Below are 14752 nucleotides of genomic sequence, written 5' to 3'. Positions count from 1 at the left end.
GCTGCAGAGGCCTCAGACTGGGGTTCTTTCTCTCTGTAGGGCTGGAGGCCCTGGCAGGGGAAGACAGGGTCTGGAAGGCTGTCTGATCTGCAATGGAGGCACTGTAGGCTCCTCTCAGCAGGAGTTGATTTCTGCTTTTCTGCTCTAGCCCTTCAAATCTTTCCATTAACTGGCTATGAGCTGCAGGCAGGCATTTCCACTTACCCAAGTCCTCAGCTGGGAGGCTTGAAAAAGCTCCTTCTCCCTCGGCTTGCTCATTGTCGCTCCCCCCCCCCCCAGGGTAGCAGCTGCTGCCGAGGTGCTGGCTTCAAGCAATTTGTCTCTCTCTATGATGAAATCTGTCCTGAATCTTTGTCAGCTTATCCCTCAAGTTTAGTGACAGCGTCTGGGGCTCAGGACCCCTAGCTAGTTTGGAAAGGTTGCAGATTTCAGCTTAATGTCATGGTTCTGACAGATGAAACTCTTCAAAGAACTTCAAGGCATTGTTTACCTTAAAGAATCTTTATTCAAGTTGCATAGCATTGGCACGTACATGGTCAAAGCCGAAATCTGAATTCCCCTCCCCATAACACATAGTATCATAGCACAATTCCCTCCTCTGATTAACAGTCATAAATCACATTCTCCAATTAGTTTGAAATGCAAGCTTTCCCTCCCTTCTCCAACCCATTTCTTATCATCTCTTATTTCAAAAGCCCCTGAATTGTTATGTCTAACTAACTCCCATTACATTCCTCCTCCTCCCCTAGTATCATCTAATTCTAAGAGTAAAGCATAGGAAAGAAAAAGGCTGCATCTCCCTATGTTGTCAAAGCAAGAACATCCGATTTTAGCAGCATTGACACTACAATTTTAATGGTAGGTTTATTTTAATAGTGAGAGACAGAATAACAACAAAAGAAATCCAGAAAAATGCATTTCAAAAAAGTTATACATTGATTTGCATTTTAATGAGTGAAATATGTATTTGACATCTTTGCAAAACATGACTTACTACTTGGTGGCAAAACCCTTGTTGGCAATCACAGATGTCAGGCGTTTCTTGTAGTTGGACACCAGGTTTGCACATATCTCAGGAGGCATTTTGTCCCACTCTTTGCAGATCCTCTCCAAGTCATTAAGGTTTCGAGGCTGATGTTTGGCAGCTCGAAACTTCAGCTCCCTCCACAGATTTTCTATGGGATTAAGGTTAGGCCACTCCAGGACCTTAATGTGCTTCTTCCTGAGCCACTCCTTTGTTGCCTTGGCTGTGTGTTTTGGGTCATTGCCATGCTGGAATACCCATCCACAACCCATTTTCAATGCCCTGGCTGAGAGAAGGAGGTTCTGACCCAAGATTTGACGGTACATGGCCCCTTTGATGCGGTGAAGTTGTCCTGTCCCCTTAGCAGAAAAACACAATAATGTTTCCACCTCCATGTTTGACGGTGGGGATGGTGTTCTTGGGGTCATAGGCAGCATTTCTCCTCCTCCAAACATGACGAGTTGAGTTGATACCAAAGAGCTCGATTTTGGTTTCATCTGACCACAACACTTTCACCCAGTTCTCCTTTGAATCATTCAGATGTTCATTGGCAAACTTCAGGCAGGCCTGTACATGTAGTTTTTTGAGCAGGGGGACCTTACGGGTGCTGCAGGATTTCAGTCCTTCACGGCGTAGTGCGTTACCAATTGTTTTCTTGGTGACTATGGTCCCAGCTGCCTTGAGATCATTGACAAGATCCTCCCATGTAGTTCTGGGCTGATTCCTCACCGTTCTCATGATCATTGAAACTCCACGAGGTGAGATCTTGCATGGAGCCCCAGACCGAGGGAGATTGACAGTTATTTTGTGTTTCTTGCATTTGCGAATAATCACACCAACTGTTGTCACCTTTTCACCAAGCTCCTTGGGGATAGTCTTGTAGCCCATTCCAGCCTTGTGTACTTCTACAGTCTTGTTGTCCCTGACATCCTTGGACAGCACTTTGGTCTTGGCCATGGTGGAGAGTTTGGAATCTTATTGTATCAGAGCCCCTCAATTGTACTTGCCTTGAATCCTTCCCTTTTCCCTCTCTTGCTTTTGCCTATGTATTTTCGGGGCTTGCCATATTATTGGGGGAGGGAGCCTGCAGGGGGAATATTATCTGCTTCATTCTACTCTGGGCGAGATGCCCTCTTTCTGGGCGAGAGGAATGTGACCTGAAAACATCTGCCTTATCTCCAGACAACAGAGCCTGGGACCGTTGAGAAACAAAACCAGGAGAGACCTTGAGAAGCCCGCTAAATCTCTGGCTTCTCATGACACTGTGGCACCTGTGGATTGGCTGGATTTCTACCAGATGGTTGGACACTGGGGGGAGGAGTTGTGAATTGCCTTTTTGATGTAACCCTTCACGCGCCAAATCTCAGACTTTGCTTTGCTCTCTTGCCATCACTAACTCTCAATAAAAAGTTACTTTTCATACAATGCCTGTTTCAAGAGTTCTCCTTTCTTGGGAGATCTACAGGTGAAACTCGAAAAATTAGAATATCATGCAAAAGTTCATTTATTTCAGTAATGCAACTTAAAGGGGGAAACTAATATATGAGATAGACTCATTACATGCAAAGCAAGATAGTTCAAGCCATGATTTGTCATAATTGTGATGATTATGGCGTACAGCTCATGAAAACCCCAAATCCACAATCTCAGAAAATTAGAATATTACATGCAATCAATAAAACAAGGAGTGTATCGGACAGAACAATATCGGACCTCTGAAAAGTATAAGCATGCATATGTACTCAGTACTTGGTTTGGGCCCCTTTTGCAGCAATTACTGCCTCAATTTGGCGTGGCATGGAAGCTATCAGCTTGTGGCACTGCTGAGGTGTTATGGAAGACCAGGATGCTTCAGTAGCGGCCTTCAGCTCTTCTGCATTGTTCGGTCTCATGTCTCTCATCTTTCTCTTGGCAATGCCCCATAGATTCTCTATGGGGTTCAGGTCAGGCAAGTTTGCAGGCCAATCAAGCACAGTAATCCCACAGTCATTGAACCAGGTTTTGGTGCTTTTGGCAGTGTGGGCAGGTGCCAAGTCCTGCTGGAAAATGAAGTCAGCATCCCCATAAAGCTCGTCTGCGGAAGGAAGCATGAAGTGCTCCAAAATCTGGTAGACGGCTGCATTGACCCTGGACTTAATGAAGCATAGTGGACCAACACCAGCAGATGACATGGCTCCCCAAATCAACACAGACTGTGGGAACTTCACACTGGACTTCAAGCATCTTGCAGTGTGTGCCTCTCCATTCTTCCTCCAGACTCTTGGTCCTTGGTTTCCAAATGAGATGCAAATGTTGCTCTCATCAGAAAAGAGGACTTTGGACCACTGAGCAACAGACCAGGTCTGTTTTTCTTTAGCCCAGGTAAGACACTTCTGACGTTGTTTGTTGTTCAGGAGCGGCTTGACAAGAGGAATACGACATTTGAAGCCCATGTCCACGATCCGTCTGTGTGTGGTGGCTCTTGATGCACTGACTCCAGCCTCAGTCCGCTCCTTGTGAAAGTCCCCAATACTTTTGAATGGCCTTTTCCTGACAATCCTCTCCAGGCTGCGGTCATCCCTGCTACTTGTGCACCTTTTTCTTCCACACTTTTCCCTTCCACATAACTTTCTATTAATGTGCTTTGATACAGCACTTGGGGGAACATCCAACGTCTTTTGCAATTACCTTTTGAGGCTTTCCCTCCTTATGGAGGGTGTCAGTGATGGTTTTCTGCACAACTGTCAGGTCAGCAGTCTTCCCCATGATTGTGATTCCTACTGAACCAGTCTGAGAGACCATTTAAAGGCTCAGGAAGCCTTTGCAGGTGTTATGGCTTAATTTGCTGATTAGAGTGGGACACTTTGAGCCTAGAATATTGCACCTTTTCACAATATTCTAATTTTCTGAGATTGTGGATTTGGGGTTTTCATGAGCTGTACGCCATAATCATCACAATTATGACAAATCATGGCTTGAACTATCTTGCTTTGCATGTAATGAGTCTATCTCATATATTAGTTCCCCCTTTTAAGTTGCATTACTGAAATAAATGAACTTTTGCACGATATTCTAGTTTTTTGAGTTTCACCTGTAGTTGAGGCAGTCCCGTCCTTACATATTGCTTCTGTGGACAGGTGTCCTTTTTACAGGTAACAAGCTGAGATTAGGAGCACTCCCTTTAAGAGAGTGCTCCTAATCTCAGATCGTTACCTGTATAAAAGACACCTGGGAGCCAGAAATCTTGCTGATTGATAGGGGATCAAATACTTATTTCACTCATTAAAATGCAAATCAATTTATAACTTTTTTGAAATGCGTTTTTTTGGATTTTTTGTTCTTATTCTGTCTCTCACTGTTAAAATAAACCTACCATTAAAATTATAGACTGTTCATTTCTTTGTCAGTGGGCAAATGTACAAAATCATCAGGGGATCAAATAATTTTTTCCCTCACTGTAATCTCTTAACGGTATTTGTGATTGCTCTGGGAAAAGAGGCTCTGGAACACCCATCTATAAAGTACTACTTTCTCCAGCAGGCTAATAGTCAATTTTGTATACAGGTAGTCCTCAGCTTACCACCATCATTGAGCCCATAATTTCGGCTGTAAGTCATGGCGGTCATAAAGCAGGTCACCACATGACCAGATCCAATTTTACGACCTTTTTGTGGTGGTGGTGGTTATCTGAATAAGGAGGTTGTAAAGCAAATCCATTGTTAGCTATGGGGCTTTTTTTTCCTGGAAACAGGAAGTAAACATCATATGACTGTGGGGCACTGAATGACTGTAAATGGGGGCTGGTTGTTGAACGGCCAAAATGTGGTAATGTTACCAGGGATGGGGTGCAGAACTTTTAATGCTGGTCATAAGATTTTTCATTTGCTACCTGTCGTAAGTTGAGGACTAGCTATAGCACTGTTGTACTTAGTAGTGGACTTGCCAATACATACATACAGTGCATTCAGAAAGTATTCAGAACCCCTTTACTTTTGTCAATTTTGTTATGCTGCAGCCTGATTCTACAGTTGTTGAAATTCATTTTTTTTCTCATTAATCTACACTCAGTACCCCATATGGACAAAGTGAAAACAGAATTTTAGAAATGTCTGTAAATTTATTAAAAAGAAAAAACTGAAATATCACATCAGCATAAGTATTCAGACCCTTTGCAACAACAGGTGAAATTTAGCTCAGGTGCCTCCCATTTCTCTTGATTGTTGCTGACATGTTTCTACACCTTGATTGCAGTCAACCTGTGGTAAATTGATTGGACATGATTTGGAAAGGCACACCTCTATAGAAGGCTTCACAGCTGACAATGCATACTGTAGCACAGGGGTGTCAAACTCGCAATGTCACGTGATGTGTTGTGATGTATTGCGACTTTTTTTCCATTGCCGGCAATGGCGTGGGTGCAGTTTCAGCATGACACATCCGGCCCATGGGCCGGCAGTTTGACACCCCTGCGAGCAAAAGCCATGAGGTCAAAGGAACTGCCTGCAGAGCTCAGAGACAGGATTATTGCAAAGCATAGATCTGGGGAAGGCTGCAATAAAATTTCTGCTGCACTGAAGGTTCCTAACAGCACAGTGGCTTCCATAGTTCTCAAATGGAAGAGGTTTGGCACAATCAGGACTCTTCCAAGAGCTGGTCATCCGGTAAAACTAAGCAAACGGGGCAGAAGGGCCTTAGTAAGAAAGATGACCAAGAACCTGATGGTCACTCCTACTGAGCTCCAGAGAGCCTGTGTGGAGATGGGACAGAGTTCCAGAAGGACAACCATCACTGCAGCTCTCCACCGATCTTGGCTTTATGGCACAGTGGTGAGACGGAAGCCTTTCCTCAGTGCAAAATACATGAAAGCCTGCTTGGAGTTTGCAAAAAAGCACCCAAAGGACTCTCAGACTGTGAGAAACAAGATTCTCTGGTCTGATGAAACCAAGATTGAACTGTTTGGCCTCAATTCTAAATGTTATGTCTGGAGGAAACCAGAAACCGCTCATCACCTGCCCAGTATCATCCCAACAGTGAAGCATGGTGGTGGGGACTGAGAGACTGGTCAGGGTTGAGGGAAAGCTGAATGGAGCAAAGTACAGGGATATCCTCAGTGAAAACCTGTTCCATAGTGCTTAGGACCTCAGACTGGGCCAAAGGTTCACTTTCCAACATGACAACAATTCTAAGCACACAGCCAAGACAACACTGGAGTGGCTTAGGGACAACTCTGTGAATGTCATAGAGTGGCTCATCCATAGCCCCGACTTGAACCCTATTGAACATCTCTGGAGGAACCTGAAAATGGCTGTTCACTGACTGAGCTTGAGAGGATTTGCAAGGAAGAAGGGCAGAAAATCCCCAGTCCAGGTTTGCAGATCTTGTCGCGTCATACCCAAAGACACTTGAGGCTGTAATTGCTGCCAAAGGTGCTTCAACAAAGTAGTGAGTGAAGGGTCTGAATACTTATGTTCAATAGAGGCAGAGTTGAAACAATGTGATATTTCAGTTTTTTCTTTTTAATAAATTTACAGATATTTCTAAAATTCTGTTTTCACTTTGTATTTATGGGGTACTGAGTGTAGATCAGGGGTGTCAAACTGCCGGCCCATGGGCCGGACGCGTGATCCGGAAGCCACGCCCACCCCATTGCCGGCAATGGCAAAACAGTCCTGATACGTCTCGTGACATCACGTGACATCGCGAGTTTGACATGTCTGGTCTAGATTAATGAGGGAAAAAATGAATTTTAACAACTGTATAATCAGGCTGCAGCATAACAAAATTGACAAAAGTGAAGGGGGTCTGAATACTTTCTGAATGCACTATATATTTGTTTCAACTCTGCCTCTAATAGTATTATGTTAAGTTATAAACATAATGTGTTGAATTGAAATGTAATTTAAATGATTTTAATTTTGTTTTCCTCAGAACACAAAAGATCATTGTGTGGGTGTAAGTACAAACATCGTAGCATCTAAAATTCCTCATGAGCCTTCTTTGCCAGTTTCTTCTACTCTGCCAGGGACATTTGAACAATCTTCTTCCTCATCTCAATCTCCCTAGTAAGGACCTCATAATACAAAGCTTTCAAAATATTGTTTTGAATTTTATATTATCAAAAGGCTAGATGTCATTATGTCAATAGCTCTTGAACTTTTCATAAATAACACTGCTTATGTAATACCAGCTACCTATATTTTTTGTCTGAATTGTGCAAAAGCAAATACTGATTTACAGCTTGATTGTCAATGTTGTGAGAAGTATCCGTCCGTCTCCAAGATAAAGTTTCTTACAATACAGATAGATACATTTTGTTCCCATAGTGGTGATCTGCCTTTTGCATATGGATGTCACTGTGCAGAAGATAGAATTGAGGTATTTTCATTATAATCACATCTTCCTTTCTATTACAGTGATCCCACAGTTATGGACAAACAGCAGAGAGAAACTCAAAATATTGAAAGACTTTCTTCTGTTCTTTCTACTGCTTGTAAATCATTACAAGTCAATGGGACTTTTGTAGCAGTAAGTGCATTTTGATTTTTATAAGAAGTTGATGAGGACCTTTAGGTTTTTAGCTTTTCATTTTCATTTTTAGTTATTTTAGAGGAGAGATTTATTGCCACAAAAACACACACTAAGCCATCAAGTGATGTTTTGTTTTGACTTAGTGTATTATGCAAATCCAGCTGTTCTGATAGTTTTGAAGAAACCATCACTTTTTTTATAAAAGTTTTATTGATTTTTAAGAATTACAGTCTTTAGTGCTTAGTAAACAACATGTCTGGGTTCAAATATTTAACATTGACTTCTTCAATATAAATCTGTTCAATACTACACAATCCAATATTTTTTCCCCTATCCTTTCTTCTCCATATTTTTTCCATTTTCCCCTCATTACACAATTACAATTTTTGGTACTTTTAATGTATACAGAGTTAAAAATATAAGCATCTTCATCATATTTTACTAATATCATACAAATAATAATTCATAAATCAATAATGTCAATTCATTAATCAATATTCTGTTTTTCATGCTCTTGTTAAGGTTTGATTTCCCATCAGTATTTGAACTATCTTTATCAGTTATGATTTTCTCAATATTAATTACATTTATATAGCTAAAAGTTTTATTCATATCAATCCTCCTCTTCATATTTCCCATATCAAAAAAAGGAAAAAAATGCTTAGTTCTAAATCATATCTTTCATTATAAAAGTCTAATTATATATAAGGGTCATCCGTTCTTTTAATCTTATTCAAACAAGTATTTAAACAGATAATGCCCCCTCTAAAAGGTCAAATCTTCTGTTTTTTAAATCTGACTCTCGCTTTCTTTCTTTGCCATGTAGCTTTCCAAGCCAGGGCAATTAGATTGCCCAGGAATTTTCTTTCTATTTTTGTAAAAAATTGCTTGGCATGAGGAAGACAATTTAGGTAGGGTATTTGGGGGGGGGGGGAATCCACCCATTTATATTCCTTAAACAACTTCCAGTTCCTTTTTCCCTCCCTAGTTAATTTATTTTGGGGCTGTTATTTAATTCGTTTTTTAATTTTTGTATTGTTGTTTTTATTGTTGTAAGCCGCCCTGAGTCCCTTGGGAGATAGGGCAGCATATAAGTCCCAAAAATAAATAAATAAATAAATTAATTAATTTGTGCTTTTTTCTTCTTCGGTTGTCAGCAGCCAATGGCTGGCCACAGGAATGTAGTTGGTCTTTCCCCTGCCGGTTTGGAGGGCTTTCCTTGGATCGAACGGAAAGACAGCCGTCTCTCCATGATCAACAAGGCACCCTTCCTCTTCATCACCTCTTTGGGGCGATTTTAGGCCCTTTTTAGGTCCCCTAGCAGGGCGAAATCGGGTGCGGAAGGCAGAGCCCTGCCTTCCTGTGTCCCATCCTGCTGCAACGCAAACCAGACGTCAGAGGCCATCATACTTTTCAAAGATCTCTCTAACCTCTGAATTCCAGCTTTTTTACAGAGGGCAGGCTTATAAGCCTTGAAATTATGACATGTTGAATCAAAAAGTTACAATTAAACACCAGCAGCAAAATAGTCAAAATGGCATTTTGGCAGTGAATTCACTGTGTCAAAAACAGATACGTTAATATCTATCTTCCAAAGCTATTACTTGCCGAGAATCAAGAACTAAACCATAATGACCGGTTATGCCATTGTTTGTTATGCAAATCTAGCCATTTTAATTTGAAAGCCTTGGATTATGACTCTGTTGTTTGAATTAAAGCAGTTGGGGTTTATTTACCAACCATGGCATAGTAACTGTGGTTCATGCAGGTTCATATCTCATTGTGACTGTGTTTCAGCCATCCTCCTGATATTTGCTCATACAGGTATTCCTTGACTTATGTCCATTCGTTAAGCAACCATTTGAAGTTATAGTGACAAGTCCCCACAGTTATGGTCATTGCAGCATGACCAAAAATTGGGCATTTGGCAGCCCACTCAACCACAGGGGTACTTCAGCTCACTGTGGCAGCTGTGGCTTCCTGGGGTGGCTGCAGCTTTGTGCCGCACTACTGGGCTATGCTGGGGCTGGGCTTTGCGCTGTGCTGTGGCTAAGGGTCTTCTTGTAGCCCTAGACCCACAGCACACCAAGAAGCCATTTTGTGGCATGCTGCTGAGGCTTCTAGGGGTGGCTGTGAACTCACACTGCAGCTCAGGAGTTTCCTACAGCCCCAGAGGTGCAGCACACCAAAAAGCCCCTGAGCTGAACCATGGCAAGTAGCCCCAGAGTTGCATGATTATGTGGCTGCTTATTTTCCCACAGGGCAGGGTGCAGGGCAACCAAAAGAGCAAAGATGGGGGAGAAGGAATGCGGGGGGAGCTGGAGGCAGTCTGTTACCGAGGCTCATGGCTGGGAGAGACCAATCCCAAAATGGCTTGGAATGGGGTGGGCTCTTGGTTAACAACTAGTGGAATTCAGTTACCAGCAGCAGCAGTGCCGGGGGTGCTATCACTAAGCAATTCAGTCATAAAATGTGACATCAGGTGACCACATTACTTAGTGAAGGTACTCCTGTTACTGTTGTTAACAGAATTTCATTGGTCATGTCGCGCTTTATGACAGCATTACTTAGTGATGGAAATTTCAGTCCCAATTGTAATAAGTTGAGGATTACCTGTATGCCTTACATTATTTTCCCAAATAACTTCCACAGAGACTGAAACTGCAGTGCGATTTTTATCACTCTGAAAATATTATGCTGTGATGCCCATCAGCGGTTCAAGATTCCAGTGCACAATTGAATGTCTTACTCTATTCATCTTTACATTTCAATTATACAGAACAACAACATTGCTTAAGGAGTAAATCTTCATGGAGAATTACAAACCTAAGCATGGCCTTCATATTTTATGCAGGCTAATACTCATGGTAACAAAACTGTTCAGTTTTATTTTTTGTTTTTAATAATGCAGGAGTGGCGGAAACCTAGTTATGCAGAAATCTGCCAGAGGATTAGTAAGGATCCACCTCCATTACAGTCCCCAAAAGAACAGAAGCCAAACACTGTTGGTTGTGGGAAAGAGGAAAAGAAGACCACAGAAACACTAGAAAGAAGCAAAGAATTGCCTCCTGTGAAGTCTAAAGACGAACAGAGACCATCAGGATGGAGGTCACCTCTTTCTCCAGCCATTGGGAAATGTCTAACTAAACAATAGAATGCCCCTCCCAAATCTCCTCAATGAAACTAGTACTTAGGATGAATTTCAAGAAGTTTTCACTATGAAGTTACCACATGTTGCCACTCAGAATACAAAGGAGTTGCTGGTTAAAAGCTTACAGGGGGCATGAAGTATATGAAATGCTTGCTAGATATTTTTCATTGTTTGTTGTTTCTTTTTGTTTCTTTATAAAATAGATTTTTCCTCCTCTTTCTTGCATCCCCATCAAATTCCCCTTGAGCAAACAGTCAACTCTGTCAGGGTTTAATTAATCTAAAACTTACGTTTGGTTGGTGCTGAACTTAAGTTGATGCTTAAAATCTTATTTTTTCCCCTTAGGCAGAAGATGCATTTATCTAAAATCCAATTTTATTAAACCTCTGTGTGGCTGTGTGATTACAAGCTGGCTCTAATGAGTTTTTTCCTAACCTACTAGGCAGCAAGTGCTTACTAGTGCTGCTGTAGTTTTTAAATAACTGGGCTGTAAGTACGAATCTTCAAAACAAAATCCTGAAGACTAACAATAGCAGCTAATGCATAGGGTGTAAAGCAGAACAGATGTTTTATAAAACAGGTAAGATGAGTTTTACTTTTTCCTTTTAAATTCCACCTGCTATAGCACATCAGCAAATAGGCTATACTTTTAAAAAGTTTAAAACATAAAACTGATTCTAATATTTTAAATTCCAACCATTTTTGTTCTTGACCAAAGGAGAACTTCATAAAGATCATCTGTGAGTAGTGTTCTCTGAACTATTTGTGTTGATAGACTGCAAGCAACTAACCAATTTCTCAATCCAAACTAAAATACCTTGAATTTCAGGAAAAGAAAAAAGCACATTATGAATTAAATTAAGTAAATATGCCCTTGTCTATGGCACATGCAAGCTAATAGCTGTTTTTCACAAGATAGCACAATAGCACTCTTGTGACAAAAAATCAATTTTTTTTCCTTTCCTCAACTGAGTAAGCTAATTTTGAACCCTTTACTGGCTTAACTCCTATGCTCTTTATAAGTTTTTAAAACTGGCTCCAAATGCTCTTTGAAAGAGTTCATACCTTAATCTGAGTGCTAACACCTTCTGTAACTACCAACATTGGCATATGGACTTAATTTTTTTTAGTCCATGAATTGATGGTGGTTTTTTGTGTGCGCATGTATGTGGAAGGAAGAGATTGCCCTGTGTCCTGCCTGGGGTGAAATTTGTCACACTTACTTTAGAAGTGACATGCTTTCTGAAGAACAAGGCTGCACTTAAATTAACAAGTTACTAATAAAGATGCTGAGAAATTATTTTTCTTTTAAATACCTAAAGTTTTTCCTTTGAGTGTTTAAGCAGCAGATGGTTCAGATCAAAAGGTGTTCCTGCTAAGTACAGTTTATCTCACATACACACAGAGAGAGAAAGGTTTATTTAAACATATGTGTTTTTTTAAAGAATTATTTCCATCCAATCTTTAAAAACTTGCATTTTATTTAAACTTGAAAATGACTTTGCCTTAACTTTTGTATAAGACAACTTAGAATTACTGAGGTCTGACCCTCTTAAGGGTTAGTACAGGGTGGTATATACCGAATTACTCAGTTACAGTATATATGTATTGTCACTGGTCTTACTGGGTAAACATACTGTAGTAAAGATTGTAGTGGCAGTTTTTGTAATATACCTTAAAAGAACTGAAGCAGTTGATCTTTTTCAAAATGTTGAAATATCTGTAAATGGAAATAGTCAATACTGTATTAAAATGTGCACTTGGAAGTGTGTGCTTTTGCTTGTACAGGTGTAAATAATCAACATAAAAAGGTACCATTAAAACTTGATAAAAATTGATATATTATCAATGTTGCTGTTGAACTGGATGTAGATAAATTAAGTGTTGTGGTTTGAATATTACTTTGTTTTTCCATTGTATCTTTTTCTTTACGCTGATATGCTGAGTTGAGTCTACCTCTTCACTGCAAAGGAGAATGGAAAGAAGTCTGTCTTTAAAAGTCCTGACATTTTAAACACTTTCTGGAAGTTTTGCATTTCATTCATGTGGAACATAGGGGTGCAGTGTAAATTTCAATTCTTAGGAACTGAAATTAGTAGTATTATTTTAGTGTATTAGAAAGAAACAACATTGCCACCAGAAGATCCCACCCCAAGTACACTCAACCTCTCTTAGGGCAACATGTTAGTAAAGCTGGACTTAAATTTCCACATAGCTACTTAAAAACAAACAAAAACACTAGGGCAGTTGATCTCCTAACATAAGTTGCTGCTATTTATAATTATCCCTTATCTAAAGAAAAAGAAACAAACCAGCTTGCTCCTTGCACTGCAGTGTTTAAATTGGCAAGTTGAGTCTTGTTTGTTATTTCTTGAGAAGACACACAAGGAGAGAGTAAAAAAATCATCTTACTTACCATTTAATGGGTTTTAACATTGGTCCTTTCCCCAATGAGCAGTGAAAGGAGCAGTGAGACAGGAGGTATGATTTAGGTCAGCTATGAGTTATCTTTGTTTGCCTGCTGAGAGCATGAATAAAACAGCTGCAAACAAAGAAGAAAGTGGCCACAAGTATAGAGCTAAATGGTGCTAGCTAACTTGCAGGTCAGTAGGTAGGCTGTATTGTTTTAATGCATTTGCTGCTGCTCTTTATACTAGGCTGATACACTAATTCTCACTCAAATAAGAGTCTGTGACAAAAGTTTGAAACTTTACTGTGATAGCTTTAATTATAAAAAAGTGTTATGCCAAATAACCTGTAATTTTTAACATTTTCACATTCAAACAGTTCAGGACTATTCAACGACACAGGCTATTTTTGTTTAGCTGTTCAGTTTCCTAAATTATTGAGTTGCAGATTAATAGAGGGTAAACCCATTGGAAATGGTGGACAGGAAGGGGTAGGACTACTTTGGTGCTCCTCGTAGAATTATATAGGGTCTTCTGAGTCTGTTTATTCAAAGGATGCTTTCAAATATTAATTTTGTTTCAGCATATTTAACATATACAGTATTTTTGCATTAGGGCTTCCTATCTACCACTACTATGCCTGCTCCAATTTTGCATCTAGTCAGAGAAACCAATAAACTGTAACACTCACTCTTTTTGTTTCTACTTTTTTCTGCCTCTCTGGAATTTGAACCCATTTTCAAAGATATGTCATTCCTGGGATGCAGTGCATTGTCAGGGCCACTGACCAACCAAGGTTCCCACTCATCTCTCTATCCCTTTCAACTGCTACAGTGATTAGGGGTTATAGGCCTAAATCAGACTGTTAGCAGCAGACAAAGTTACTACAAGCTGATGGCTGCCAAGTCATTAAAGCAAAGATGTCATAGGGAGGCCATTTTTTTCCTGATGGAGTTTTTCAGTACTTCCATTTAAGACTGGAATCAAGCCTACATGTACTTTATTTGATAATTTTCTTTTTGTGTCATAAAATGTACTTCTAAAAATGTAGGTTATGAAAAATAAAGACTTGGCACTATTGAATTTCTCTTTTTTAAATTCAACTTCTTACAAAAGTCTTTTTTTACTTCTTTTGTCTTTGCACTGACTTATATCTAGGCTTGTTGCAACAAAAACCAATACCAGAAGTTCCTTTGCTCTGTTTTGGGGACTTAATGGAGTCATAGTACTCTGAGACTGCTCAAATGTGCCCATTTATCCAGCAGTTTGTTTTTTGATAATATTGGGCTTCTTGTGACAACATACAGTGGATATACTGTAGAAAGTCTACATGCATTTTAATTGAACACAAACTTAGCAATACAGGTAGTCCTTGACCTATGACTGGTCGCTTAGCAACCATCCATAGTTATGATGGACTCCCTAAAAGGAACTTATGTCCTTGATTTGAAGCTCTGTTGTATGCCTCCCCATGGTCACGTGACTGCATTTTGGTCATTCGGCAACAGGCCTGTATTTATGGCTGTTTGCAGCATTCTGTGGTCAAGTGACTATGATTTATAGTTTTTCCAGAAACTGGTGTTTATTTCCTGTTTCTGGCAAAAAATGCCCCAAAGCAAATAATAGGTTCACTTAAAGACTTGCATAAAAGGTTGTAAATTC

The 14752-nt window shown here is 40.1% G+C and overlaps 1 protein-coding gene across 1 annotated transcript in view; it reads left to right on the top strand.

Moving 5' to 3' along the window:
- LARP4B (La ribonucleoprotein 4B) overlaps positions 1-14163 on the top strand; it is a 126080-nt gene extending 111917 nt beyond the window's left edge. Inside the window, exon 13 of the mRNA XM_081342447.1 lies at positions 10443-14163. Within this exon, the coding sequence (XP_081198573.1) occupies positions 10443-10685 (243 nt within the window). The 3' untranslated portion in view covers positions 10686-14163. The remainder of the gene's footprint in view (positions 1-10442) is intronic.
- Positions 14164-14752: the final 589 nt, after the last annotated feature.

The sequence above is a fragment of the Vipera berus genome (genome assembly GCF_964194415.1).
Source record: "Vipera berus genome assembly, chromosome: W".
In the NCBI taxonomy this organism is placed as follows: Eukaryota; Metazoa; Chordata; class Lepidosauria; order Squamata; family Viperidae; genus Vipera; species Vipera berus.
The sequence above is the reverse complement of the archived record's forward strand: the minus strand, read 5'-3'. Positions and strand labels throughout refer to the sequence as shown.